Source organism: Bidens hawaiensis, unplaced genomic scaffold, assembly GCF_021521415.1.
Source record: "Bidens hawaiensis isolate Kalapana, Puna unplaced genomic scaffold, B.hawaiensis_p1.1 tig00017476_1, whole genome shotgun sequence".
Lineage (NCBI taxonomy): Eukaryota > Viridiplantae > Streptophyta > Magnoliopsida > Asterales > Asteraceae > Bidens > Bidens hawaiensis.
Genome location: NW_027492648.1, coordinates 141,922 through 168,575, shown reverse-complemented (window position 1 = coordinate 168,575; position 26,654 = coordinate 141,922). Strand labels below are relative to the sequence as shown.

Genomic DNA, 26,654 nt, shown 5'->3' with positions numbered 1-26,654 from the left:
CCATTAGCACACTAGTCCATGATTTATTTTAAGACCAACGCTATTAAAACTTACAATCCTTTATATTATTTTATTATTTATTTAACAATGATTTAATAAGCGTAAATTAATAACAATGTTTCTTTATTTATTATTTTAGAAACGTCGGATGTTACAATTTCATTTAGAAGATTGATTAATATTAATGGTTTAATTAGAATGGTAGAATCAGTAAACTTTCCAACATCCATTTCAACTTAGTTAGGGAGGTTACATCGTCATCAAAGTTAGTAGGTTTTAAAACCTAGATGCCCTCTTGAGTTGATTATTGGGTTTATTTGAAGTTTCAGTTTTATAGATTATCTCTTGGTTAGGTTGCTATCATTTTTAGGATTCTAAGTATGCAAGAGTTGGTGCAGTATGGTGTACAAGAGGTGTAATTGGAGTTATATTTGGAAAAAAATTTAATGACTCCCCCCCCCCCCCATGCCTCTTGTATTTTTGATAAGTAAGGACTTTTACTATTCCCACAAACCTTAGAAACCTTTAGGAAATTGGCATGCTTAGGGTCAATATTTGAAGACCGATGGATTCTAATAGAGAAACAAGTTAATAATATAAGTTGTTGAAATTTCTCTTGGTGGGGATTAGTTTAGTAAGAAATCTGAATATGCACACATTTAAGCAACAATGAAACTTTTTTTTTTAAGTGTAGTATTAAATTCTAAGGAGATAAGTGTTGCTGAAACAATGTTGTGATGGAGAAGTGTATTGTACAAGAGGTGTAATTGAGTTAATATCAAGTTTTCACTCCTTACCTCTTGAAAATATTGCAAGTTATGATTAAGACACTTAATGTTCCCTCTGATCTTCGATATGTATAGGAAAACTATATGAGAAGTCTCAATAATGTACTTGATGTGAGAATTTGTCATACATACGTTGGACTTGATTTGATTTCTGTTATATGTCATAAGAAACTTAGGGACACATTTAGAAGAAATCGTGTTAAGTATATATGAATGAATTGCTTAAAGACCGTGGACCATAGAAGATAGATTATATACAAGTAAATGGTCTATAAATGATAAAAGAATTATGTCTGAATATTTATGGTGGACCCATACTTAATCCTCAAGCCAAGTAATGTTTAGGGCATCTAATACATGATTTAAAATCACTAAAAATGAGATTAGATGAAAATCATCATCATCAACCATGTCATGATTTCTAATGAAATTTGGTTTCAATGGATGAAATTTTTAGGTCTCATTTGTCTTTTGTTAAATTCTCATTTGCATGATAACAATAGGTGTGAAAATATATAGTATAATCTAGTTCTATCCAAATATTGATAACAAATAATATGAGAGTTTAAGGTAAGGCTGACTTTTGTTGGCTATGCGTATCTCACAACTGTCATAATGTAGCTTAAGTATTGATACTGAATTCTGAATAATCTCCAGAATTTTGTAAGGTATCATAAAGCGTAATTAGAAGACAGTTTATTATGGTTTTAATAGCCTTAACATTTAAATTTACCATTAACCCTCATGTTAGTTATTTTTTGATTTTTGGTTAGGAAATGTATAGAACTAAACTTAACCTAGCATGTGTTAGTTGGAATATTAGGATTAGCATACTTAAATACCATTAATATATGACTATTGATTTTAGCCTGTTGTTCTTTGAATTATGGATAGTCTTGTTGCTCATGCCTAATTTAATGGCATATGTTTACAATGAGACTTCTCCTTAGAAAACTTAAAAATGGAAGTAATACTTGTATTTTGTCTATGAACCTTAAAATTATCCTCTTTTAGGTTTCAGTGGTAATGAGTTGAATAACATCTTATTTTCTAGTACCAGACATTTCTTTTCTTGTACATATGTTGTTGATCAACACACGCATTTTCCTTTGGTACTTCTGAAAAATTGAGTTTCCATAAAATTTTGAGTTTTCAAGAAATCTTAATGGGTTTACGGGTTTATGAGGTTTATGGGTTATGATCGGTAAACTAGTAAGAAACCCATACACTGACTTGAAAACCCGTAGACTAATCCATGTATTAATTTAACCAATAAACAACAAATAATGGATGTATTAAAACTTTTAATTATAATGAATTTATTTAAGGGTTTTGATTTCTAAGTATTAAGGTATTTTAGTTTTCTCCAAGTTTATCAATAAAATAATAATACCTATAAAAATAATAATAACCATAATAGGTTTTTAAAACTAGAGGCTATCGATATATAATAATAATAATAATAATAATAATAATAATAATAATAGTTTAAATTTAAATTTGGAGGATTAAGTCAATGAAGTTTATGAAAAACAAAATCACAATCTTGATTTATTTCAAAATTTAAGGAAACTTAATTAAAACTTAATCAATCATCAAATTATGTGATTTTTCATCATAATTAGGATGAAATTTATGAACAGCTTTATGAACACAAAAAAAAATAACATGAAAAATTAGGGTTTATCATGTTTTAATCTATTTCTTTCAACTTTAATTCCGGATTTTGGGAAGCATGAAAAACTGATTAATCAACATCACTATAATACAACATGTTGATCAGTTCTTCATGTTAGTAATAGAAAAACATGATAATATGATAAACCTATAATTATGTGTGTACCTGTTACATCAAGGTTATTGGAAACCGCAACAGAGTATGATGTAGCCGACATGTTTGTCATCTTGATCGAGTTCCCCTTTAGGATGTATAGTTAAGGATGGTGTTAGGGTTCTTGAGAAAAACCCGGTTTAGGAGAGAGAAGAGACACATGAATTTCTTGTGTGTGTGAGATTTGGTTATGATGCTAATGTTTATCTCTCTTTATATACACCCAAGGGGAAACTCTTTATTAGTTAATTAAAGGTAATATAGCTCATCAACAATTACCAAACTAATATATTATAAGATATAATTAATATTTTGATCTATTATAATATAAATGATTATAATGGTCATATATATAAATAACAATTAATCAATCAATCATACCCAGTGAAGTCCCACCAACAGCAAAGCTATAAGTAGGGTCAGGGGAGGGTGGGATGTTGGCACACCGTACCTCTATCCAAAGGAATAAAGAGGTGGCTTCTAGAGAGACCCTCAGCTCTAAAGTACATATGTTTTTGGAGCAATACAAAGGAAATCAAAGTTCAATAATATATAATATTAATAATACTAATAATAATAACAGTAATAATTATAATTCAAATACTGTATATTGTAAAGAGAATATCATTCTGGTGTGTGACCAAAAAAAGGGAAATATAAGCTCTAGGTATTCATTTCTCCCTAACAATCCTTAACTTTAATTCTACTTCTCCAAAAATTCCTATCCTCCACCATTGTAACATCTGGCCCTTCGCACCACCAATATTGTCCGCTCTGCCCACGAAGAGCTCACGGATTTGTTTTTGGTTGCCCAAAACGCGTTGGTGATTGAAGAGGCAAGACATTTACTTATGAACCAATGATCTCTCTTTTCTACGGCCGATGTGGGATTTGCCTAAGAGTGGGACGATATTGTGTTTGCCAAGGTGTTACAAACAACCCCCCTTTGGACTCATCGTCCTCGATGAGGCGTGTCCCATCATCTCGAACGGCACTAGAGTGGCTTTGATACCACCTGTAACATCCGGCCCCTCGCACCACCAATATTGTCCGCTCTGCCCACGAAGAGCTCACGGATTTGTTTTTGGTTGCCCGGATGGAGACTTCCCAGGAGGTCACCCATCCTAGTACTACTTCCACCTAAGCACGCTTAACCGTGGAGTTTTCATTTGCTCCACAGCCAACTAAGCCCACGCTCTTGAATCCTTGGGTTGATTAACGTGTCATGGTCTCGTTCACCCCAACCTACGGCGGAAATGTCGGGGCGCGAACTGATTGTCACAGCTCTCAAGGTTACAATCATCCATTATTAAAAGTGTCGATATATATTAATTAAATTTCCAAATAACAATTATCCATACAAAATTCAAATACATAAGTACATATGTCAATCAATTACAACATGTCTCATTAAGTTTTTCTCCTAGCATAAATCCTTAAGTGATCTTGTACTTCACATTAAACGAATACCTGCATATGCGTTGAAAATAATATAGTTTTGTCAACACAAGGTTGAGTGAGCAACACACCAGCTCAAAGTGTAAATAAAAATATGTATTTGCAACAAGTCATATGAGAATAACAAAATAACCAAATGAGCAAGTAGAACTGAGATGTCGAGAAGCACAAAGCTATAACGACTAGCGTATGATCATACTAGACTGAGATTATGTTGGACCTCTCCGAATGCGAAAGCATACAAAGCAAATAAGCACATAAACAAGTAAGGTATAAATTGTTAACACATAAGACAAAGTTGCAGTTTTAAGTATAAGTATATAATGAGAAATATATTTACGCATATGCCCCCAAAACATTGAAAACAAGTAAAATAGGGGAATGTGGTACTCACCTCGATAGACGAACAAAGTGAATGAGAATATTAAGAATGATGATATGCGGAAATCACACGTTGACGATAAATCCTAATAAGGAAAAGAAATATGGATGCGCTAAGTAAAGTATAAGATCGATTATAACAACTCGATAACCATTAATAATATACTATTATACATAAATATTTATTATATAAAATAACTAGTTAAATTAATAAATCATATATTGGAAAATATTATTTTTAGTTTCATAAACATATTTATATATAATTTACTTGATTTTTATATACATCAAAATATTAAATTTTAAGTTATTATATATTTAAATGTATATATGTATATACACGAACAAAACATGAGAAAAACAAGTATTATAAATTCGGTTTTTAAATAAAATAGTTTTATTTAATTGTTATTATTAAAATTATACTTAATAAATGATTTAAAAGAATTAAATAAAAAAATATCTAAAAACCCGGGGGTGCAGGGGTCGAACCTTCGACCTGCCCCTCCGTAACCCAAGTGTCTAACCTGCTGGGCTAACCAGCCATATGCAAGGGAAACCGGTTTTGCTTAATTAAATACACAAGAAAATATGAACAATTAGACTATATAAACCCTAGAAACTAATCTCGTTCAATCCGTTAACAATAATTCTATTGACATTGGGGCTTTTGATCAACATGAAAACGCGATCTTAATGATGTAAAAGATTACCTCGTTAGCGATTTGATTGATGGTGAACGAGGACAGAACAGAGCCGGCGCAATTGGTTGATGAACGAGCAGTAGCAGAACCTTATAATCAAATTAACGATGGGGGTATGGTTGGCGACGGGTAGGGGATCGTAGGAGTGAATTTAATTAGAATGTTAACATCGTTTATATAGATTTAGGGATTAGGGTTGTCGGTTTGGTTAATAACGGAAGGACGGATCAAAATTGATATTGTTAACTCGTTTAGGGTGTCGATTAAGGCCGAAATTGATAAATGTAAACGATTTCCAAAATCAAATCCATCAATTAAACGAGAATTTAGGTCCAAGTTAGTGGAATTTGAATTCGGGTCCAAGAAAATTAATATGGGTCGGGTTTGGGTATTAGGATATCCAGATTATCATATGGGTTATAATATATTTACATATTGGACCTTGAAGTTTGCAGTTGGATACGAAAGAATTTAAAACCTATATTTTGGGTTAAAAGTGTAAGAATAATAAAGATAAATTATAAATAACTAAATTTTAATAAAGTAATCAAATTAATTCGACAACAAAATAAGAAAATAAACCGAAAATTGAATCGAGCCGGCTATTTAATAAAATATAAATTTAAAAATCCGAGTTGTTACAACCATGTCCTTGGAGAGGTTTAGGTCTATCAAATCACGCCTAATCCTCTCGTCCCAAGTCAATTTCGGTCGTCCTCTACCCCTCATCTCCTTCGGTCGTCCTCTCGTCCCAAATCACACCTAATCCTCTCGTCCCAAGTCAATTTCTGTCATATATAAATATATATATATATATATAATTATACTTATTTAATCTTACACGTTGCAGCATCTGCACTCAATCCAAAGGATAAAATAATAAACGTCCATAACAGTAATTGGCTCTCGTATAGCTTATGATGCAAAAATAAATAAAAATAACATATGTAAAACGATGGCAGGTAAAATTTACACGTTCCAACGACATGTCGTACAAATTCAGCGGTATTTGTTAGGTTCATTATGTAAAATGAACATAAAAAAATCAATAGGGTTCGTTGGATGAAAAATTGACAGCAAATAAATAAAAATATAAAAACGAAAACAAAAATATTATATGATATGCTTAAGTAAAAACATGACACTACATGGAAGTTGTTTGCAAAGCAGATCATGTCTTTTAATTCTATGAGTTATTATTATTATTATTATTATTATTATTATTATTATTATTATTATTATTATTAAGTTAAAAGCTGAGCCCCTCAACCCAATTACTAGTCACTATAATCCATATACAACCTCTTATGACTTTATAACCATTTTAACTTGTTTCAATAAACGTTAAGAGTTGATGTCCTTTAACACAAATAAATATGAGTTGTGTTTAGATTTATTAACTTCAACCATCAAGACCAACAACTACCAACCCAAGTAATCAACACTCAAATTGACACATATTCATTGATACACATATCAACCATTTTTCTTCCTGTTTGTTGAGTCATTGGAAAGTATAGTCTACCAACCCAAGTAATCAACACTCAAATTGACACATATTCATTGATACACATATCAACCATTTTTCTTCCTGTTTGTTGAGTCATTGGAAAGTATAGTCTACCAACCCAAGTAATCAACACTCAAATTGACACATATTCATTGATACACATATCAACCATTTTTCTTCCTGTTTGTTGAGTCATTGGAAAGTATAGTCTACCAACCCAAGTAATCAACACTCAAATTGACACATATTCATTGATACACATATCAACCATTTTTCTTCCTGTTTGTTGAGTCATTGGAAAGTATAGTGTAATCCTTAAAAACTTACAATGTATGCATATGTTAGTAATCACTAAGACAATCCTCAATAGATATTTTTTGGTCCGGTTTTTATGGGGGCTCGGTTTTAGTAAGAAGTTCGTCCACATTAACAACCCAAAACGTGCATGTGGGGTTATTAGTGGACCATCTCCAATAGTTTATGATTACATTTTATGTAATTAAATAGTATATTTTACTAGCTTACTTTATGGTTGATAGCATCTTGATCTAGTGACAAATAGCGTTTATCCTCACTAAAGTAATGCGGGTTTCATTCTCACAAAGTGAGTATTCTGTGGATTTTAATAATAGATTTAAGGGGGGGTGTTCGTTGTTAAAAAGTTGGTTTACTTTGTGTAATTTTGGTTCAATTTTTCTATTACGTCATTATTTTTAACTGCAACTTTCAATAATCAAAGCCATGTCCCCTTCTAACGAGAATCTAGCAAGGGATGGCAACAAAACAACAACAACAATTACAAAGCCAAACATTTCCACCTAGACCAATCTAAATCCACATTTTCCGACTTGTTTTTTATCCATAAATTACTTAGCGTCCGGTTGTCGCAAAGAATGTTATTTAGTTATCCAAGGAATATATGATTTTTGAATTTTACTATTTTTGTATTTTTTCACATTTAAATGTTTTTATAATGTAACTGTATTTTGTTTAAAAAAAATATTGTAACCAAAAATAAATGTAAAAGTTTTGATGATCTGAAAATACTTTTGGGTGTAACTGAATGAAACTCTAAACCCTGTATTAAGAATAATTATTTTTTAAATATTTAAGGAATACATATTTTTGTATTGTACTATTATTATTGTGTGTTTGAATAATTAAATGTATTTTATACATAACTACTTTTTATTAATATACAATTAATAATTACAAATAATGTAAAAAGTAATGATAAAGTGACACCTAGTTTATTGTTAGGTGGGCTGGTTGATTTTTTATAAAAGTTGGTTTTTCAAAAGGAAAAGCTAAGAGAGGGTTTTTGACGTTTTAATTTTTAAATTTTAAAAGATGTTTGTCTCCCTAATGTGTCTGTTAGCTAACTAAACATATTGTTTTAATAAGAGCACTCATAATGGACTATAAATCTCAAAGTTTGAGTTTATTGACATCAAGCAAACTTGAGGAGAGTTAAAATAAACTATTGTGGAGTTTTGAAGTTTTTGACAGGTTTATCTCTTCGTACTTGCAACAAACTTGCAGTGTGGGCCTCCCATGTTTTATACACATACTATATGTATATATACATCTATACATATTTAATAGGTTTGTGAAGGTATTGTTGTGGAAGAGGGTGAGGGCTTTTTAAGAAAAGTTTAGAATTTGATGTGGCGATTATGTGTCGGTTTATATAGGTTTGTTATTGTGGATGCTCTAAGTACTGTTTTTAGCTTGTGGTGGATGGTCTAGTTATTTTAGATGGGCCTAGTTCATGAGGTGATGAAAAAGGCAAAACATGTAAGGAACCTAGTCGTTGACTTGTAGTAGCACCTCACTTTATTCATTACCAGGCGACAATAGTACTAGACTAAATTCAAACATATCATCCCCACACCTCAGATTCACTTATTATTTGCTACACATAGTATAGTACTCTACATTCATTAATCATCCAAACACCCCCCCCCCCCCACCCCCCAACACACACCCCCCTTTGAAGATACTATCCAACTTCAAGAAATGCTCCACTACTAGAGTACTAGGTGTGGCAATTTTTTATATTTAACCTGTTTAATCCAATTTTATAACCCAATTAACACGCTCCCAACTTGATTATTGCCCGCCTGTCTCACCAGTTTAACGATTTTTAATACATAGGTTAAACAAGTCATGTACGGCTTCCCAAACTTTAAGCACATGTGTGTGCGTGTGTTATCGTTGTTTTTGACACAAACGGAAAGTTTGGATCGAGTTCACAATGAACGATTCTACTTGCCGCGATCGACGCCCCTAAATCCTAGTTTTGAACTTGTGATGAATGTAAAATGTTTATAGGGAAATAGAAAACCGTGTCAAGTTATAAAAGCTATAAGTTGTCAAATTATTAAACCGGTAACTTATTGAAATAGTATCTTTCTAATTCTATTTAGCTTGCTAATTAATTATTAGAACATATACAACCTTCATGGAATCAAGTGCTTTGTATGATTGTATCTAGACGTGCACAAAAAAACCGGTTCCGGAACCTAACTGGTGGAACCGAACCGGAACCGGTTCCAGTTCCAACCCGGTTGATACAATACCCGGTTTGGGTATTTTTGTACCCGAAAATCGTACCCAGTTCTCATATTTGTATGTTAGTATCAGTTCCAACCCGGTTCCTACCCGGTTCTTAATTGTAACCGGTTCGGTTCGTACCCGGAAAAACCGGTTCCGGCGGGTTTTTTTTGAAGAGTCAAACTAGCCGTTGGAACCGGTTCCAACGGTAATATAGCCGTTGGAACCGGTTTTTTAGACACCAATTAGCCGTTGGAACCGGTTCCAACGATGGTTCCAACGGTAATAGTGCCGTTGGAACCGGTTTTTGAGAGACAATAGATCTGTTGGAACCGGTTTCAACGGTAATATAGCTGTTGGAACCGGTTTTTGATGCCCAAACCTATATATAACTTGTTTTCCACCACTAATTTCACCACCAAACTCAAAAACAAACTAAAATACTACTCCTTTAGCAAACCCATTCCGTTACCCGACCATCCAACTAAATATTATTATGGCACCCATCAAAAAAACTAACAAGAAGGCTAAGAAGAGTGTTTTTGTTGCCCCCGTTCCTGTTACGGAGGACCCAAGGGTTGTTACGGTAGTCAACCATAACTGCAACCAAGACATATGGAAGAATTGGGATTTGATTGTGGATGACGAAGGTTATCAAAAGGCTCATTGCAAATTATGTGGTTCAATATTAAAGCACAATTCCAACTCTACTTTGAGAAAGCACATCGAGAAGCCATATTGCAAGGCGTTGAAAGGGATTGGCAACTATTGCAAGTCGGTTGAAAGAAAGTATTTGGGGCCGAATTGGGACGTTCCAACCCGTTGGAACTCAACTTGTCATATGTTAAAGTGTGCTTTTGCCCAACGCCAAACTTTACAAGCTTTTCATAACAATCTTGTTGAAGAACACGAGGCCGATATGTTTCCGGAAAGTGTTTGGGTCCAAGTCGGTTATTTGTTGGAGTATCTTGACGTGTTCAAAAAGTCAACAACAAAATTATCGAGAGTCTATTACCCTACTAGTTGTTGGGTTTTGCAATAATTGTACTATATGTCTTGTGTTTTTAAAAGCTTTACGGAGAAGAACAAACTCTTCGAAAATATTGTTGCTGTGATGAAAGAAAAGTTCATAAAATATTTTGAAAACATACCGCTAGTCTTTACTTGTGCCGCTGCATTAAACCCCTATTGGAATGTTAATGGGGTTGAAACAACGATTGAGGAAATATTCGACAACTTAGGTATGCACGAGATTGACCGGAAGTTGTCGACGGAAGCGAAGGACAAGTTCAACAAAAACCTTCAAGACCTTTATGACCATTATTTTCAAATATATGGTCCAAGCACGAGATCGTCTTTGTGAAAAAAACAACTAGTAGGCCGTGCAATGACCCACTTATAAACCTGATGAATGGGATTCGTGAATCGGCATCTAAGAGGCAAAGAGGAAACACACCAAGTAGCGAACTTGGTCGATATAGTGGAGCAAATTATGTTGAGGGCGCAACGGTCGACGAAATTCGCAATATTGATTTGTTGGCTTGGTGGAAAGGTAAACAAAACGAATTTTCCATTCTATCCGCCATGGCTCGTGATTTGCTTGCCGTACAAGCCTCAACGGTTGCTTCCGAATCGGTTTTTTCTCTTAGTGGGAGGGTGTGATCTATGCGAAGAACAAAACTAACTCTCCCACTTCCAACTTTTTAGCATCCAAACTTCTTTTCTCTCGACAATACTTATTCGTATGTTTTCGTAATGTCGAGTTAGACCCTGCTTTAAGAAACTTCGAGCAATATTTGCAACGTGCCAACTCATGTGAGTCGGTCATGAGACACAAATCATAATGAACCCAAACATCGGGGCATCTTGTTGTTTCGATCACTATAACGTCATCATTAGTTGCCATTTGTTGTCGGTTTAAGGTTAATTGTGGTTTGGAGTGTGTTTTATAGTTTTGAAAGTGGTTTAACAAGTACACAAACAAACCTTGCTATTTAGAGTAAAAAAATAACCTATTTATAGTTAAAAAACCGGTTCCAACGGTCAAAAACGGCTATATAGCCGTTGGAACCGGTTCCTAACGGCTATAATATTTAAATTTCAAAAAAAACCGGTGGAACCGGTTTTTACGTAAAAACCGGTTCCGGTTCATACCCTACCCGGTTCCTAAAAGTTAGCATATCTTGGCATCGGTTCGGGTCGGGAACCGAACCGGTTCTTGATTGGAACCGGTGCCATTTTACAACCCGGTGTGAAAAAACCGGTTCCGAACCGGTTCGGGTTTTCCAGTTGAACCCGATTTGTGCACGTCTAATTGTATCTACGCTTCGCGGCCCATTACAACCCATACCCATAATTTACCTGTTGCAAAATGTTTGTGAGCCCAAAAAAAAAACCATATGATGAAGCTAACTTCAAAAGAGTAGCAAACAGATGGTAAAAACTAAAAAGAATAATACAAATATACATTGATCATAAGCAAATCTGTAATAATTATTAATGAACACTGAGGTCACATACCTAACTGCAAAAATTAATCAAGATAACATTCTCCATTACAGTATAGGTTGCATGCACTATACTTCTTAACTAACATATATATATAATGATTACTAAAAAGTCTGCACACGACACGTACCTCAAATTACTTAAGCCCCCTTCTTCTCATACCCTCTTTAACATAACTCGGGATTATCGACACAGCATCTACACATATCCCACCTTTCGAGTGTGTGCAGTCAATTTGCTTCATTGAGAATCTGACTTCAGTGGCGGGATCCGACTCAGTTACAATAAACTCACCAACTTTGTAATCAATCCAGCAGCCACGTTTATGGCATCCGTTGGCTTCATCTTCAGCACACTCATCTAGAAAACATTCTGTGGATGCTTCTTGACCGTCTGATGTTGACAATTCAAATCTTACGGGTTTTATGTCCCAACCATGAGTGTGGTCATAATAGCATACGCGCCGTCCCAACCGCTTGGAGAATCTTCCGAGGTGTATTCTGAATGATAATGTGTAGATATCGGGTGGGAGGTGGAACTTTACAGAACCGTCTACTTCAAACCACCATATTTGCTGCAAATAAGCTACAATGTTGAACCTGCAAACACTAGCAGAATCAGTATGGTCTCCTTACTATTAAGACCCATGTGGATTTGGGTTAGATGTTCCCTCTAATTGATAGAAGGCTCAAAGTCAACTAAAAACGGAAACGGGTTAAGCAGGTCAAATGGGCTGATCGTCACCCAAAGTGTTATCTGTTATCAAACATTTTCAGCCTCTTAGATCTGTTTATCTAAAGAAACTATATTTTTAGTTTTTTTTTGTAAGCATATTTAGCATATTAACTATTTATGAAACATTAAAAAAACATGACTAAAAAAGTTAAAAGGGTGGACCGAGCGCATTTTGACCCACAGTTAAAAATATGTTTCCTAACCCGCTTATTTTGCAATCTCAACTAAATTATGAGATAACAAACACTTTCTACACCCTTCAGAAGTTAGAACTTAGTATATACCCTATTTATTTAACAAGTTTTAAGGTTTCAATCAAAACTAAAACAGTTTTATGGGAACACGTGTACCTCTAAATAACATATAGTCGAAACCTACAAAATCACAACGAAAGAGTAGCTCACAATAGTGTTTCTTTACTTTTTAAAAAACTTTTAGTATGTTTGAAATATTTGAATTACATATATATAAGGATAGAGGTACACATTATCATTCAGAATGTGTACCTCACAACGAAAGAGTAGCTCACAACGGATGTATGAAAGTCTAGAAACAAAAGAGGGGGAACATGCTATGTTTAAGATTGCCAAAGCCAGGGAGCGTAGAAGGCAAGATCTAGGACCGGTGAAGTTCATAAAGGATACAGATGGGCATGTACTGGTCAAGGAGCAGGACATCAAGCTAAGATGGCAAACCTACTTCCACAATCTTTTTAACAATGGGACAGCTTTCCAAGAAGAACATGACAACACAAACTTTCAACGACAACAATCGAATAACTGCTACTGCCGTCGGATCACACGAGAAGAGGTGAAGGATGCACTTAGGAGGATGGGAAGGTCTAAGGCGGTTGGCCCAGACAACATACCCATCGAGGTGTGAAAGTGTCTGGGGGAGGAAGGAGTCATGTGGTTAACTACTCTGTTCAATAGTATTCTCAAATCAGGTAAGATGCCAGACCAGTGGAGGAGCAACGTTGTAGTTCCTATCTATAAGAACAAAGGAGACGCCCAATGTTGTGGTAACTACCGAGGAATCAAACTACTAAGTCATACTATGAAGCTATGGGAAAGAGTGATTGAGGGTAGACTTAGACGAGAAACTCAGGTTACGGTCAACCAATTTGGCTTCATGCCGGGGCGTTCCACCACAGAGGCAATACACCTTATAAGAAGATTAATGGAAAAGTATAGGGAGAAGAAGCGTGATCTACATATGGTGTTTATTGACCTAGAAAAGGCCTACGACAGTGTGCCACGACAGGTGCTCTGGGAGTGCTTGGAGGGTAGAAAAGTGCCCAGGAAATACATAGAGATAATTATGGATATGTATACCAGGAGTGAAACAAGTGTCCGTGCGCCAGTGGGGGATACTGATTTCTTTCCTTTAGAGGTAGGTCTTCACCAGGGGTCAGCGTTGAGCCCGTTTCTTTTTGCAGTAGTCTTGGATGAGTTGTCAAAGTCGATTCAGAGGACTCTCCCGTGGTGCATGATGTTCGCAGACGATATTGTGTTACTTGCTGAGAAAAAACAAGATCTAAACATGAGGCTTGAGGAGTGGCGAACAACCTTAGAGACAAAAGGTTTAAAGATTAGCCGATCTAAGAAGGAGTACCTCCACTGTGATTTTGGTGGGATAAACGACAATGAAGACACACAGATCACAATTGAAGGGCAGGTGGTCCCGCAGGTAACGAAGTTCAAGTATTTAGGATCTTTTGTACAGAGCGATGAGGAATTAGACAGTGATGTGACCCACCGAGTTCAGGTAGGATGGTGTATATGGAAAGCAGCCACAGGTATATTGTGCGACAAGAGTTTCCCGACTAAACTAAAGGGAAAATTCTATAGGGTGGCAGTTAGACCTACAATGCTATATGGAACAGATTGTTGGGCCATCAAGAAGGCACAAGTGCGGAAGATGGAGGTAGCAGAAATGAGAATGCTACGTTGGATGTGTGGGCACACAAGGCTAGACCGAATAAGAAACGTTGTGTTTCGCGAGAGATTAGGGGTGGCGAACATAGCAGACAAGATAAGAGAGTGGAGATTGAGATGGTTGGACATGTAAAGAGAAGACAGACGACGAATCCTGTTAGATCCGTAGAAAACATTACTATAGAGGGGAGGAGGGGTAGAGGACGACCGAAATTGACTTGGGATGAGAGGATTAGGCATGATTTGATAGACCTAAACCTCTCCGAGGACATGGTTAAGGATAGGAATTCGTGGAGAAGTAGAATTAAAGTTAAGAATTTTTAGAGAGAATTGAATACCTTAGGGCTTAGACTTAACTTATTTAGGCCACATACCATAATGGTATTTCCCTTACATATATTATTATTATTATAATTATTATTAGCTTTTATATAGCTGTTAAACTGTGATCTTATTATTAATATTATTATAATTAGTAGTAGTTTTTATATAACTGTTAAACTTTGATTTCCTTTATTTTGCTTTATTTTCCTTTATTTTGCTTCATACACATGTACTTAGAGCCGAGGGTCTCTCTAGAAGCCACCTCTTTATTCCTTTGGATAGAGGTACGGTGTGCCTACATCCCACCCTCCCCAGACCCTACTTATAGCTTTGCTGTCGGTGGGATTTTACTGGGCATGATTGATTGATTGATTGATATATAATGTTTGTGAATCAGTAAACAAAGCATGCATATGCATGTATATATATCATGTTTAAAGCATACATGTGTTACCATTAAACGTCGTATTTTATGCAAACCTTATGTTTGATCAACATAAGGCCTAAGGGTAGCTAACAATCGTTGCTGTAGGGTGGACAATTGGACAATTGGCATGCATTTTGGCAGTTAGTTTTGCAACAGCAATGTTTTAGCGGTTTTTCAATCTTATTCATTGAAGATCACTGAATACATCATGTAACTGAAAATGGTGTTTTGGGCTTATTGTTGGTCCATTCTTTTTCGTTGCCATCTTCTATATCCACCCCAAACAGAAACAATGAAGTCCTATACTGGGTGATCTATCATAGGAGAAAACTAGCCCACTAATAATCCTTAAAAACAAAGATACTGATTTTTTCCTCAACAGTCAACATAGTAGATCTAACTTATATAGTTCCATTTTGAACTGTGTATGATATGTAGGTATGCAACAAACAATTGAACTTAAAGACAACCACCTTTGTAATGTTGCATATCAACACAAACATCTCTTTGTTTATCATTTTTATTAGTTCCTTTTTATGTAGACACTAGACATTGGGTCTTAACACAACATGTCAGCTCCTAAATTTCCTGATACAACATTTATGTATTTTACCTTATCAAGATTATAAAGTCAATAGGGTAAAAAAATCCAACCTAGATTCTTCAGTTTGAATCCAATTCCAGTATCTTCGATCTTCTATTCCTGTTACTGACATGGACTTAGTGGAGATCGACAAGCAAACTCTCCCAGTAACTTTATCCAACCAAAATTCCTGCACCATTACATATATCAAATAGATGCATATAGCAAATGCACATTACCAATACTAGATATGCAATCTAAAGCTGTTAAATTAAAAATAGTTGGCTAGTTAGTTAGTTACCACTCTCCAGCCAAGAGCAAAAAGAAAATATTGAAAGAAAACTAAAGTTAAACTCTAGATTTAATCACATGTAAGCTATATTAGAATTCATGCACCGATGCCTTTAGTTGCATCATGAGTTATTATGAAAAAATACAACAATGCACTAATGATAAGCAAATTTAGAATTACAGATATAATCCATTAGTGATTTTTCCTTCTATGAACTACCAAGCTAGATGTTTTTTGGCCAATAGCTACATAAACGCATATTACATTTTGACCTTTGATTTAGAATTATTGTCTTAGCACTTTCAACATATTTATAGAACACACTTTTTGTAACATATTTAAGCTGTAGTCAATTCAAACTACCAGTCCATGAATTTTACAGATTCCAATAAAATTAAACCCTAATTGCATAGAAAACCCCTAAAACTCAATTAACTAATTATACTTAAGCCCTAAAAGTCAAATTAGCGTTTAGTTATAGAAGTATAGTAATTAAATAACTCAGCTACTGATCACTAGTTCACTATCTTCAATCAATCCTGACATAAATTTAATAGAGGAAAGGTAACGTACAACTTAAATAATTAACGGTGAGAATCAAGTAGCATAAATATATATAAAACATGGTGTAATTATAGTGTAGTGTAGTGTAATTACACTACTACGATATAGTTACATGACTACACTAGGTTGTATATATAATTGCAATACTTGATTATTCACCGTAAATTTAATTTGTGTTTAATCCAAACCCAATTTAATAAAAGCCCTAATTATCCATCCAAATAACCCTAAAAGCTCCCAAAACACAATTAACAAAATCCACTAATTATTAATAATAATCTCATCTTATTGCCGTCATCGAACGGAACCGGACGAGAAAGCAGAGCAAAGACGTCCTTCTTGCCCAGATTCCGATACCTTTCGGGCGGCAACAAGTGAAGCAGATCCTGGTAGTTGGATGGAAGCTTCGATTCCCAGACGGCGTCCGATGAGGCGGCGTCACGAAAGGCGTGGTTGAGGCGAGCTAAATTGCAAATCTCTGGTGGCGTGAGGTGCAAGAAAACACAGGCGACGCAGCTGCCGGGTATGTCACCGAGTCCTGGACCGTTTCCGGCGGTCGGAGTTAGATTGGATAAGGAGGCTCCCATGGTGTATGTGTTAAGTCATTCTGCCGGAGAGAGATCAGAGAAGGTGTGTGGAGTTGCAGAGAGAGAGAGAGTAGGGTTTTGGTGTTAGATATGTTTGTGGTGTTTTTGTCTGGTTTTTTGGTCATTTGTAATGCTGTAGTGGTGGGTGTGGTTAAGCATACATACAATTTTTGTTTTTGTTTTTGTTTTTGTTTTTATTTTTATTTTATTTTGGAACCACACGTTTATTGAGTAGAGGCCAAATACCATTTGCGTTTTTTTTATCTTGTTTCTAAAACGACACGAATTCGAGTTGGGTTAGGTCATAGGTTTGAATAATGTGAATATGAGTTGAGCTTCAGCTGATACTCTTCAACCGGTGAATGATTCTATTATGTAATACAATGTTGCTTCTAATTACTTGATTAGACCAAGGTGGTGGTGGTGGTCTCTTTTACTTGCGCCGCGTAGACATTATCATCTGTAAACTGTTTGTTTTTTCGAATACATTTCATTAAAAAAACGTCTACACGAACTTATACGGCGTAGACTTGGCACATCCACGTCTAAGATCTTCTAAGATCTATAGAGGGTTAAACACCACCACCTATCAACATCCACTTTCCACCATCGACCACCATCACCTTCCACTACTACTACCACCGTCCAGCACCACCACCACTCGTTACCACCGTTCGTACACCACCATCATTTATTTTAGCAGTCTATAATCGTTAAAAAACAAACAATCTTCTTGCAAACTGCGGAGGTATGGCCCACCTGTTCTTCTGCAAATGTGGTTCGCAGATTGCAGACATTTTACCTCTAAATAACAAACAACACTTGGTGTTATACCTAAATGATTCTCACGCATTCACGCGTTGTCCAGGATGACATGTGAATGATAACAAGTTGTGAGAATGAAACAACACAAATTGCATTCCTCGTCGTTTCCTTGCGTGGTAAGAATAGTCTCAGCCCCATGCATTCTTCTCTTTTAAGTGATGAGGTGTCATATATATATATATATATTGGTTCAAGTATTTTTTTTATACTATTTAATATTGAATATATGAAAAAAAATTGAAAATGGATAATGATGAGTATAATATAAGTTGATTAAAGGGATAATGATGAGGAGATGGAGATATGACACTCAAATGAAGAATAATAAGTATGATACATGGTCTAATAGTAGCATTTTAATTTGCTTGTACATAAATTGTTAATGATTTCACTTTAATTAAGAGTTAGCATTGTAATGGGTGTCATTGAAAATAAATATAAAAAAATGGTTTCCCAAGCAACAAAATGTTATATAGGTGTCAATATAAATGAGTTAGTTTGCGGTTAAATATATAGCCTAAAATTTGGGGTTGCAAATGGATTGAGTTGGATCGAACGAGTTACGGATTAAAATGGGTTTGAACAGGTTAGGGTCAGAACGTTTCTAATAAAAAACTAAAAGGGGTTTTTTGGTTTGGGTCGAAACGGGTCTGAGCGGGTTTCGGTTTTTTTTAACGAAGACAACGGAGGAAATATTTTACTTTTTTAGTTTTTGATTTATATTTTGAGTTATGATTTTTTATTATTTTTATTGAATTATTTTTAGGGTTTTTTATTAAGATAAAAACCCCTTAGAAAAAATTCAATACAAAATAATAAAACAAATCATAACATAAACTATAAATCAAAACTAAAATGATTTTTTTCTTGTCCTTGTTTCATTAAAAAAATAATAAATAAATAAATAGAAACCTAAGAAATTGAACTGAAACCGTCACGTGCGACAACTAGTGTTGGCTCGAATCCTGAACCGAACCCATTCCAATCTATAACTCATTTCATGCTGAAATCTATCTCGTGCGGAAATCCATGCCATTTCAAAACGGTTCCGATCTGAAGCCTGCCACATTTTCTTAGAACATTAACCCACATTGATCCATTTCTTTGAATTTGTCGACCCATTTTGGCCCGAAAATAACAAGTTGGAATTTCAAATGACCCATTTTGACCAATTTAGTTTAAATCTCTGACCCAAACCAACCCATATAATTTTCAAAACAACCCAAATTGACTCATTTGAAATGATCTAGGTCAAGATTAGGGATGAGCTTGGGGCAATACTTGTAATCGTATCCGTACCCGTACTAAATATCAATATAAACATGTACCAATACTCGTACCAAATTTTTCAGTATGACACGGGTACGGGTACAGGTATTGGTACCGGTATTTCTGTATGGTACCCGTTTTTGTACCACTTCGCTTTTTCATTTCCAAATCTTTGACGATCTTGAAACCAGTACCATTGCAAGTAACAAACAACCTGAATTAGGTCAGGTATCGGTACTTGCATAGGTACGTGATGAGTACTTAATTAGTACAAATACCTAATTGGTCGTTGTGTAAGTCTCGAATCTGGATCACTACAATTATGATATCAATATAACAAGTATAGGTGTGGAATACCTATACCCGGTGATTCAAGAACACAAGTGAATAAAGTAAAGTAACACGGAGTTGCTTCAAAACACACGTATATTAACAATACGTCTGGTGCTTAAGAACTTACAATATGCAGTCACAATAACTTGGAATGAACAACCTTAACCCTATACACAATATTAACTATATATAGGGGAACCAACACACTGGCCCAAAATGAGTAAAAAGCCCACCGAGAACACAAGTGTGTTCTCGGTTTACATAGAACCCACACCCAAGCCCTAAATAACTATATTAAGTACAAACCAAATAATCTCGGCCCAACAATCTCCCCATTGGTTTGTAGCTTTATCTTTAATCGTGCTCCATGTAGTCTATATCAGCATCCTTCAAAGCTCCAGCCCAAAATCTGCATTTGATAATTGAAGCTACCACACCGGTGAATTCTTTCGCAACCATTTCAAAAATCGGATCGGCAATTATCTGGATCGTACTTAACGTCTTGATATCCCTTTCCTTGAACTTCAGCAAGTCTCTTGGATCAACAAATCTTAACTGACCATTTCCCTTTGCCAGCTTGATGACGACTGTAGCAGTTATACTGTCATACATCAAAAATCTCATGTTATCAAATGTGTCGTCTGGAATCTCGTCTGGTACAGGAATATGAGTCACCTTGTCTGTGGCAGGCCACATGACATTGACCATTGTTTTCCCTGACTTTGGATCTTGGACTCCTTTTGCCTTCTTCAGGAAAGACTCAGCAGTCTTCATATCAGGAAAACCTCTGTCGACTTGCCTTCTCAGAAAGTTCCAGAAATCAATACCGCGTTTATCATTCGTTGGATTGGTGAATGGAGCATTGATCAGGTCACTCAGATCCACTTTGGTCCAGGAACCAAAGTTTTTCATCTTCTTGTAATACTTAGTTGTTCCTGATTTCCTCTTTACCCACCACATGTTCTTATCCGCATCAAAACCCCATGATAGAACTCCAGATCGATCACCGTATTTGTCGGAGAAACCCTGTTGAAAAGTAACAACGAACCTGTCTGGATGATCCGATGATTCAACATTATGATTCGAGTTCTTCATTACCAGTAGTTTCTTCTTCCCCTTTTCAAGTAACTTCTTCTTAATTCTATCTGATTTCTCCTTGGAGATGGGGGAGGGGGCATCCATGTATTGTTGTAGCGAGTCTGACTAATCAATGTTGTCAATAGGACGAGTAGAAGAACTACCACCTTGGGTCAAGTTGGGTGCTTTAGAGACTACGTCATCACTGCCTTTAAACTCATCTCCAAATTTTTGAAATAGCTTCTGTTGGAGATCAAGATACAAAGTAGTTAATTCTCTAATGTTGGACTGTAGCTCTTTGATCTTGGAGTCTTTTTCAGAATTACTTGCTTCCAACTCTTGAATACGAACATCCTTGACTACCGAATCTTGTTCGAGTTCAAAGTCTCGACGTTGTAATGCATGAACATCAACATGAGCATCTTCAAGAATCACACCTTTACCTTTATTCCGAAGATAGGTTTCCTGCATAGCCAGAATCTGAGCAATCTTGTCCGACTTACCTGAGCTTGACTGACCCTGAGTATCTGGGCCAGATGATCCAGAGGGAAAATCTGTAGTGTCGGTGTGTGGAGTATCTGTCTCGAAATCAAATTCACTGACAAAATCACTAGTCAACAAATCATGAAATGATGGCTCAGCGGTAAGTGTATCTTGTTCAGCTTGTATTTCTAGGACTGGTGGTTCAGGTTGAGCAGTATGTTATTGAGGGCTAGTTGTTGCATCAGTAGTTGGTATAGTGGTTGTTTCAGATTCACAAATTAGCACGCCAGGCCTCGGATCTTTCTTTCTTCGTTTACGTGGACCGAGGTCTGCGGCTGGATCCTCAGCTATGTCTTCTTCATTGATCTTAGCAACAGTCTGAGGAGGCTTCAGAGAAGTTGACTGTAACAAGGCTTTCACAGCTTCCAAAGCACTTAAAGTCTCAGTACTTGGAGAGGTATCTGACTGACGGTGTTCAGTCTCATCTTCTTCATCATCAGAAATCTCGTAAGTTGCAACACGCGGTTGAGCTGGTTCCGCGTGTTCATCAGCAACCTGAGCTATGACGGGCTCAGCTTCTGTCTCAGCAAATCGTCCAAATTTTACCAGAGCATAGAGGCCCCGATAAACGATCTTGGCACATTTCTGTTTTGTTTCATCAACCCAAAGGTATTAGGTCCCAACGACTTCATATCCATAGTGTCAACAGATTTTAAAAGGTCTGTATAGTGAGAATCGAAAATCATTTGCAGGAACCTTGGATACATAAGGAACATCTCTTTCTTCTTCCCTTTCAGATTGCTCATCATTTCATTGAAGACGAACTTGGAATAATTGTAATCCCAATCCATGATCAGAGCAGTGATAGCGGACATCTGAGTATGACTAATCTCATCAGAACCCCCATTCCTACAGGACACGCAAGTGAAAAATGTGTGAATCAAGAATCTTCAGTATGGGTGAAACAGTTTCTTGATTGCAGGAGGATAGGTGCCCTCGTAACCCATTCTTGTAAGAACCTCTATAACAGCAACAGTGGAATACTCAGTCGGGTAATCGGGTTGATCACCAAACAATAACACCTCTCTCACAACAGCCTCAGTGATACTAACTGGCTTCTTCTGAATTTTGGAATCTATGGATATGACTCCATCTTGTCCGTGTGAGTTGATTGAGGCATTGTTCCAGAAATCCGTGATCATCTTCTTGCAAATGACAGGATTCTCTCGTAGTGCGTGAGAGATCCTACACGTGTTGAGGCCGACAATCATAGAGTTGAATTCCTTATGAATCAGGGGTGGATCATATGAGTATCCAGCTATGTTGTGCGTGTCAACAGTCTTTAACGAAATCTGATTAGCCATTTCTACACCAAACGTATTAAGTTAGACAATATATCGAATAATTTGATAGTATTAAAATATGTTCATGTTTTATAAGGGATTTGGGCCATAATATTGAAACAGGCCCAAAGAGAGAAATATAAGATGGCCCAAGTTCACAGCTCAGCATAGGTTTGGGCCCAATCAGTGATAGTTGAGCCCATTTGGAGGGATCTCGGATAACATGGTGGGTTCTCGGTCAACGAAAGTCAGCAAGGATCAATGAAATCAACCGAGAATTTGGGTTCTCGGTCAGCATTTAACTGAAAACGAGGGTTCTCGGGTCAAGACTTGACCGAGAACGTATGTTTTCTGTCAAGACGAAGGGTTCTCAGTCAACGAAAATCAACCGAGATCTCCTTGACAGCTGGGGACAAGAACCCCTTGGGTTTCACCTTGGGAAACGTGTAATCGCCCTCATCCCACCGAGATCCCTATGAAACCTCCATTAAACCGGCAACAATTTCACAAGGATTAACCGAAAACGCTTAATTAGACCATAAGACGTCCACCAAAACCCCTAGTTACTCAAAAATCTACTTTAATTCATCATATCATCCAAGAAATCAGTTCATAGCGGCCTTAGTCAACCATCTGTCAGAACATGGATCCCAAATAACCTTTGTCCAATACCTGTTGAGTAAATAAGAATACTTCCCAAAGATTATTAGTGATGCAGAGGTGATGGTATTGATTTCGGCTAAGAAGCGGAAGAGAGATAAACCCTCTTTGATTTTTTGACAAAAGTGAAAGTGATAATAAACAAAATCTTTCAAAGTACTTATACCAAGACCGAATTGGGCTGAGAACCCTGGATGGGTTCAAAACAGTTCAGGGCCCAAGTAAAGTATGTCCAAACAAACAAGAGGCCCAAAGGATTTCAAAGCTCAAATTTTTTTTAAAATAAGCTCGGTTTACGCATACGTTTCGAGGAGAGTAGTTCCGAGATAAACTGTAAGGCCCCGTTACCGGTGCCTCACTTTAACGTTGGATTTACTCGTAAACACAGTTCTAAATATCAGAGTTAATTAAAACATTCACGGAATATTAAACTTCAAACCAATATGTTACATATCCATCATTTCTTGTCTTTAACGAACATTCAAATCATTTAAGAGTTAATGGCCATTTTCGTCCCTGTGGTTTGCTACTTTCGCCACTTCAATCCAAAATTTGCAATTTTGTCAATTTAGTCCTCATAGTTTTAAATATTAGCCAATTACGTCCCATCCGTCTAACGCCATTCAGCTATGCCGTTAGTTTAAGGGTATTTTTGTCTTTCTCCATTTTATTTTGAGTTAATGGTCATTTTAGTCCATGTGGTTTGATATTTTTGCCACTTCAGTCTAAAGTTTGAAAATTTGTCAATTTAATGTTCAGTTTAATTCAGTTTATTTTTTATTTTTATTTTTTTCTTGTCTATAACCCTGAAGAGCATAATTCAAGCCCAAAACCATCGAGCAATCTCCAATATAGGTATGCATTTACTCTGTTGACAACAGTAATCGTACCCCCCCTCGTATTTAGTTTCCAAACATTTCCTTAACTCTTCTCTATGGTGGAATTCAATGGTAAAGTGGTCAAGATAATTCCCTGAAACCGAGTTGTACAGAAAAAACTAAAAAGCGTTTCTTTGGTTAATTTATAATAGTTGATTTCGACCCTCGTTACGATATGTTAGTCTCTAAACCCTAACTATTATGCATTTATCAAATAAATTATTTTTAGTTTTTTATGTACAATTCGGTTTCAGGGAATTGCTTTGACCACTTTACCATTGAATTCCATCATGGGGGAGAGTTTATGAACCGTCTGGAAACTAAATACGAGGGGAGAAGGCATGATTACTGTCTTCGACATAGTAAATGCAGACTTGTTTAAGTTTATGCTCGATTGTTTTGGGCTTGAATTATGCTCTTCTGGGTTATAAAGAAAAAAAATTAAAAAAAGAATTAAATTGAACATTAAATTTACAAATTTTCAAACTTTGGACTGAAGTGGCAAAAATATCAAACCATAGGGACGAAAATGACCATTAACTCAAAATAAAAAGGAGAAAGACAAAAATACCCTTAAACTAACGGCATAGTTGGATGTCGTTAGACGGATGGGACGTAATTGGCTAAGATTTAAATCTATGAGGACTAAATTGACAAAATTTTAAACTTTGGACTGAAGTGGCAAAAGTAGCAAACCACAGGGACGAAATGGTCATTAACTCATCATTTAAACTTAAAACATTGTCTTTTAAAATAACATAGCATAACACTTCATTGAGATGCTGGTGTCTTCAAATCCATGCCATGTGCCTCCCCTCAAGCAAGTTGCCTCATTCTACTCACCTGCGTGCATACTAAAAGTCAGCTACGCTGAGTGAGTTCTAGTTAATCAAACGACATACCATACATTCACATATTGACATATTCACCCGAACACATACTTCATATTTACTTACATGCTTACATACATTCGTACTTTCATAATTTCTTTCATACTGTCACACCCGGCCCTGAACGGCGGAAACAGCCGGGCGCGCGCGAGTGGGGATTGATAATTAAGCACGGGCCATTGCAAACATTCAAAGTAAGATTTTCATTGCGCATGAAATGTTTAATACAAATACATTACATTGTTTAAAAATTACATAAAAACATCCAAGTATAAAAACTGTTGAAGATTTCCACGCCATATCCCCTTGCGCGGCGGGAACAACCGCGCGCATCGAAGGGATAGAACTAAAATCTTTCAAAAAGCTAGTTTTAGATGTTCAGCGTGAGGTGCTCTAAGTGTGACTCCATGCGCTACCTAGTTATCTCCTGAAAGACACGTAAAACATTTGAATCAGTATAAACTGAGTGAGTTCACAAGTTTTAGTAACTTGATAAATCGTATTGCATCATAGTCTTGATAAAAATCATATTGAAACACATTTCTGATTTCATGTCTAAACATATGCTTGATAAACCGTATGAAAACATAGATCTGACAACATATTTCTAATAGAACCGTTCCGCGGGTTACGCGCGAACGTTTCTGGAAAACGTGCTCGTCCATGCAAAGTGGCGCTGCCACTACGAGCTAAAATAATGTAATACCGTCCCGCGGGTTACGCGTGGACATTTCTGAAAAACCGTGCTCGTCTATGCAAAGAGGCGTTGCCCCTACGAACTAATCAATAATACCGTCCCGCGGGTTACGCGCGGACGTTGTGCCGGAAAACAAGGCGCTCGTCCATGCAAAGAGGTGCGACCCCTCCGAGCGGGCTCAATCCCATAGTACTGCCCCATTCTAGGCACTCGTCCATGCAAAGAGGTGCGACCCCTACGAGCGGGTGGATCAAACCAGCAGTCCCTACCCTTCGAGTTCCAATGGTAAAGTGATCACTTACTCGAATCTGGTGCACTAACATCGAAAACCATAGATAACCGTTCGCATTGCTCATCATGAAACATAATTTAAACACATAATCGCTTGCATAGCTTGTAAGTATACCATGATAAAACATTATTTAAGTACATGTCCCTCGCCCCGAAAACAGTTTAAAAATAGTGAAAACAGTGAAAATAGGGGCTGTGAGACTCACATGTGGTTCTTGTTAAGGGATTAATCGAGATTCGGGTTTTCTTGGTGTTGGCCTCGGAATTGAAGGTCTAGTAACAGGAACGGAAGTGAAAATCAAACGGATGCTTGGGAGATGATTAGTGCAATTTGCAACTTTAAGAGAGAAGTTTGAAGTGTGTTTGGGTGATAATTTGGGTTACATATTTATAGGCAAGATTTAGGGAACACAATCCCTTGCTTTAGGGGATTGTAATCTTTTCATATCTAGGTGTAATGATGATAAAGTATGGAAAGTATTATTATTTATTTAAAAGTGGAGGTGATTGGTCCTAGGGAGTGGATAAAAGGTTCTGATTTGATTTGGACAGGACATGCAGGTCTGTGGTTGGTGAGAGTAGGGTGGCTGACAGTTGACTTTTCATGTTACAGTATGCTTTTTCAGGTGCTTTTGTCAGTGTACAGTTAAAAAGTAGAAATCTCTGAAACACGCAACTGTTTCCTTTTGGGCGGGAATAATTCCCTTATATCTGGAGATTAGG

General features: G+C 36.3%; 1 protein-coding gene across 1 annotated transcript; it reads right to left on the bottom strand.

Annotated features, from left to right (window-relative positions):
* Nucleotides 1-11,681: 11,681 nt before the first annotated feature.
* On the bottom strand, nt 11,682-17,319 carry LOC143554043 (F-box protein PP2-A15-like). Its single transcript, XM_077043905.1, has 3 exons — nt 16,885-17,319; nt 15,814-15,934; nt 11,682-12,335 (listed from the first exon to the last, which is right to left on the bottom strand). The coding sequence occupies exons 1-3, from the start codon at nt 17,183-17,185 to the stop codon at nt 11,873-11,875; spliced, it is 885 nt and encodes a 294-aa protein (XP_076900020.1). The 5' UTR covers nt 17,186-17,319; the 3' UTR covers nt 11,682-11,872.
* Nucleotides 17,320-26,654: the final 9,335 nt, after the last annotated feature.

Excerpts from the sequence above, each read along its gene's own strand:
- LOC143554043 (XM_077043905.1), bottom strand. The coding sequence starts at position 17,185 with ATGGGAGCCTCCTTATCCAATCTAACTCCGACCGCCGGAAACGGTCCA. Across the intron at positions 15,935-16,884 it reads TCCGTTCGATGACGGCAATA|AGGAATTTTGGTTGGATAAA; the intron begins AGATGAGATTAT and ends ATGTAATGGTGC. Across the intron at positions 12,336-15,813 it reads ATTCAAACTGAAGAATCTAG|GTTCAACATTGTAGCTTATT; the intron begins GTTGGATTTTTT and ends TAGTGTTTGCAG.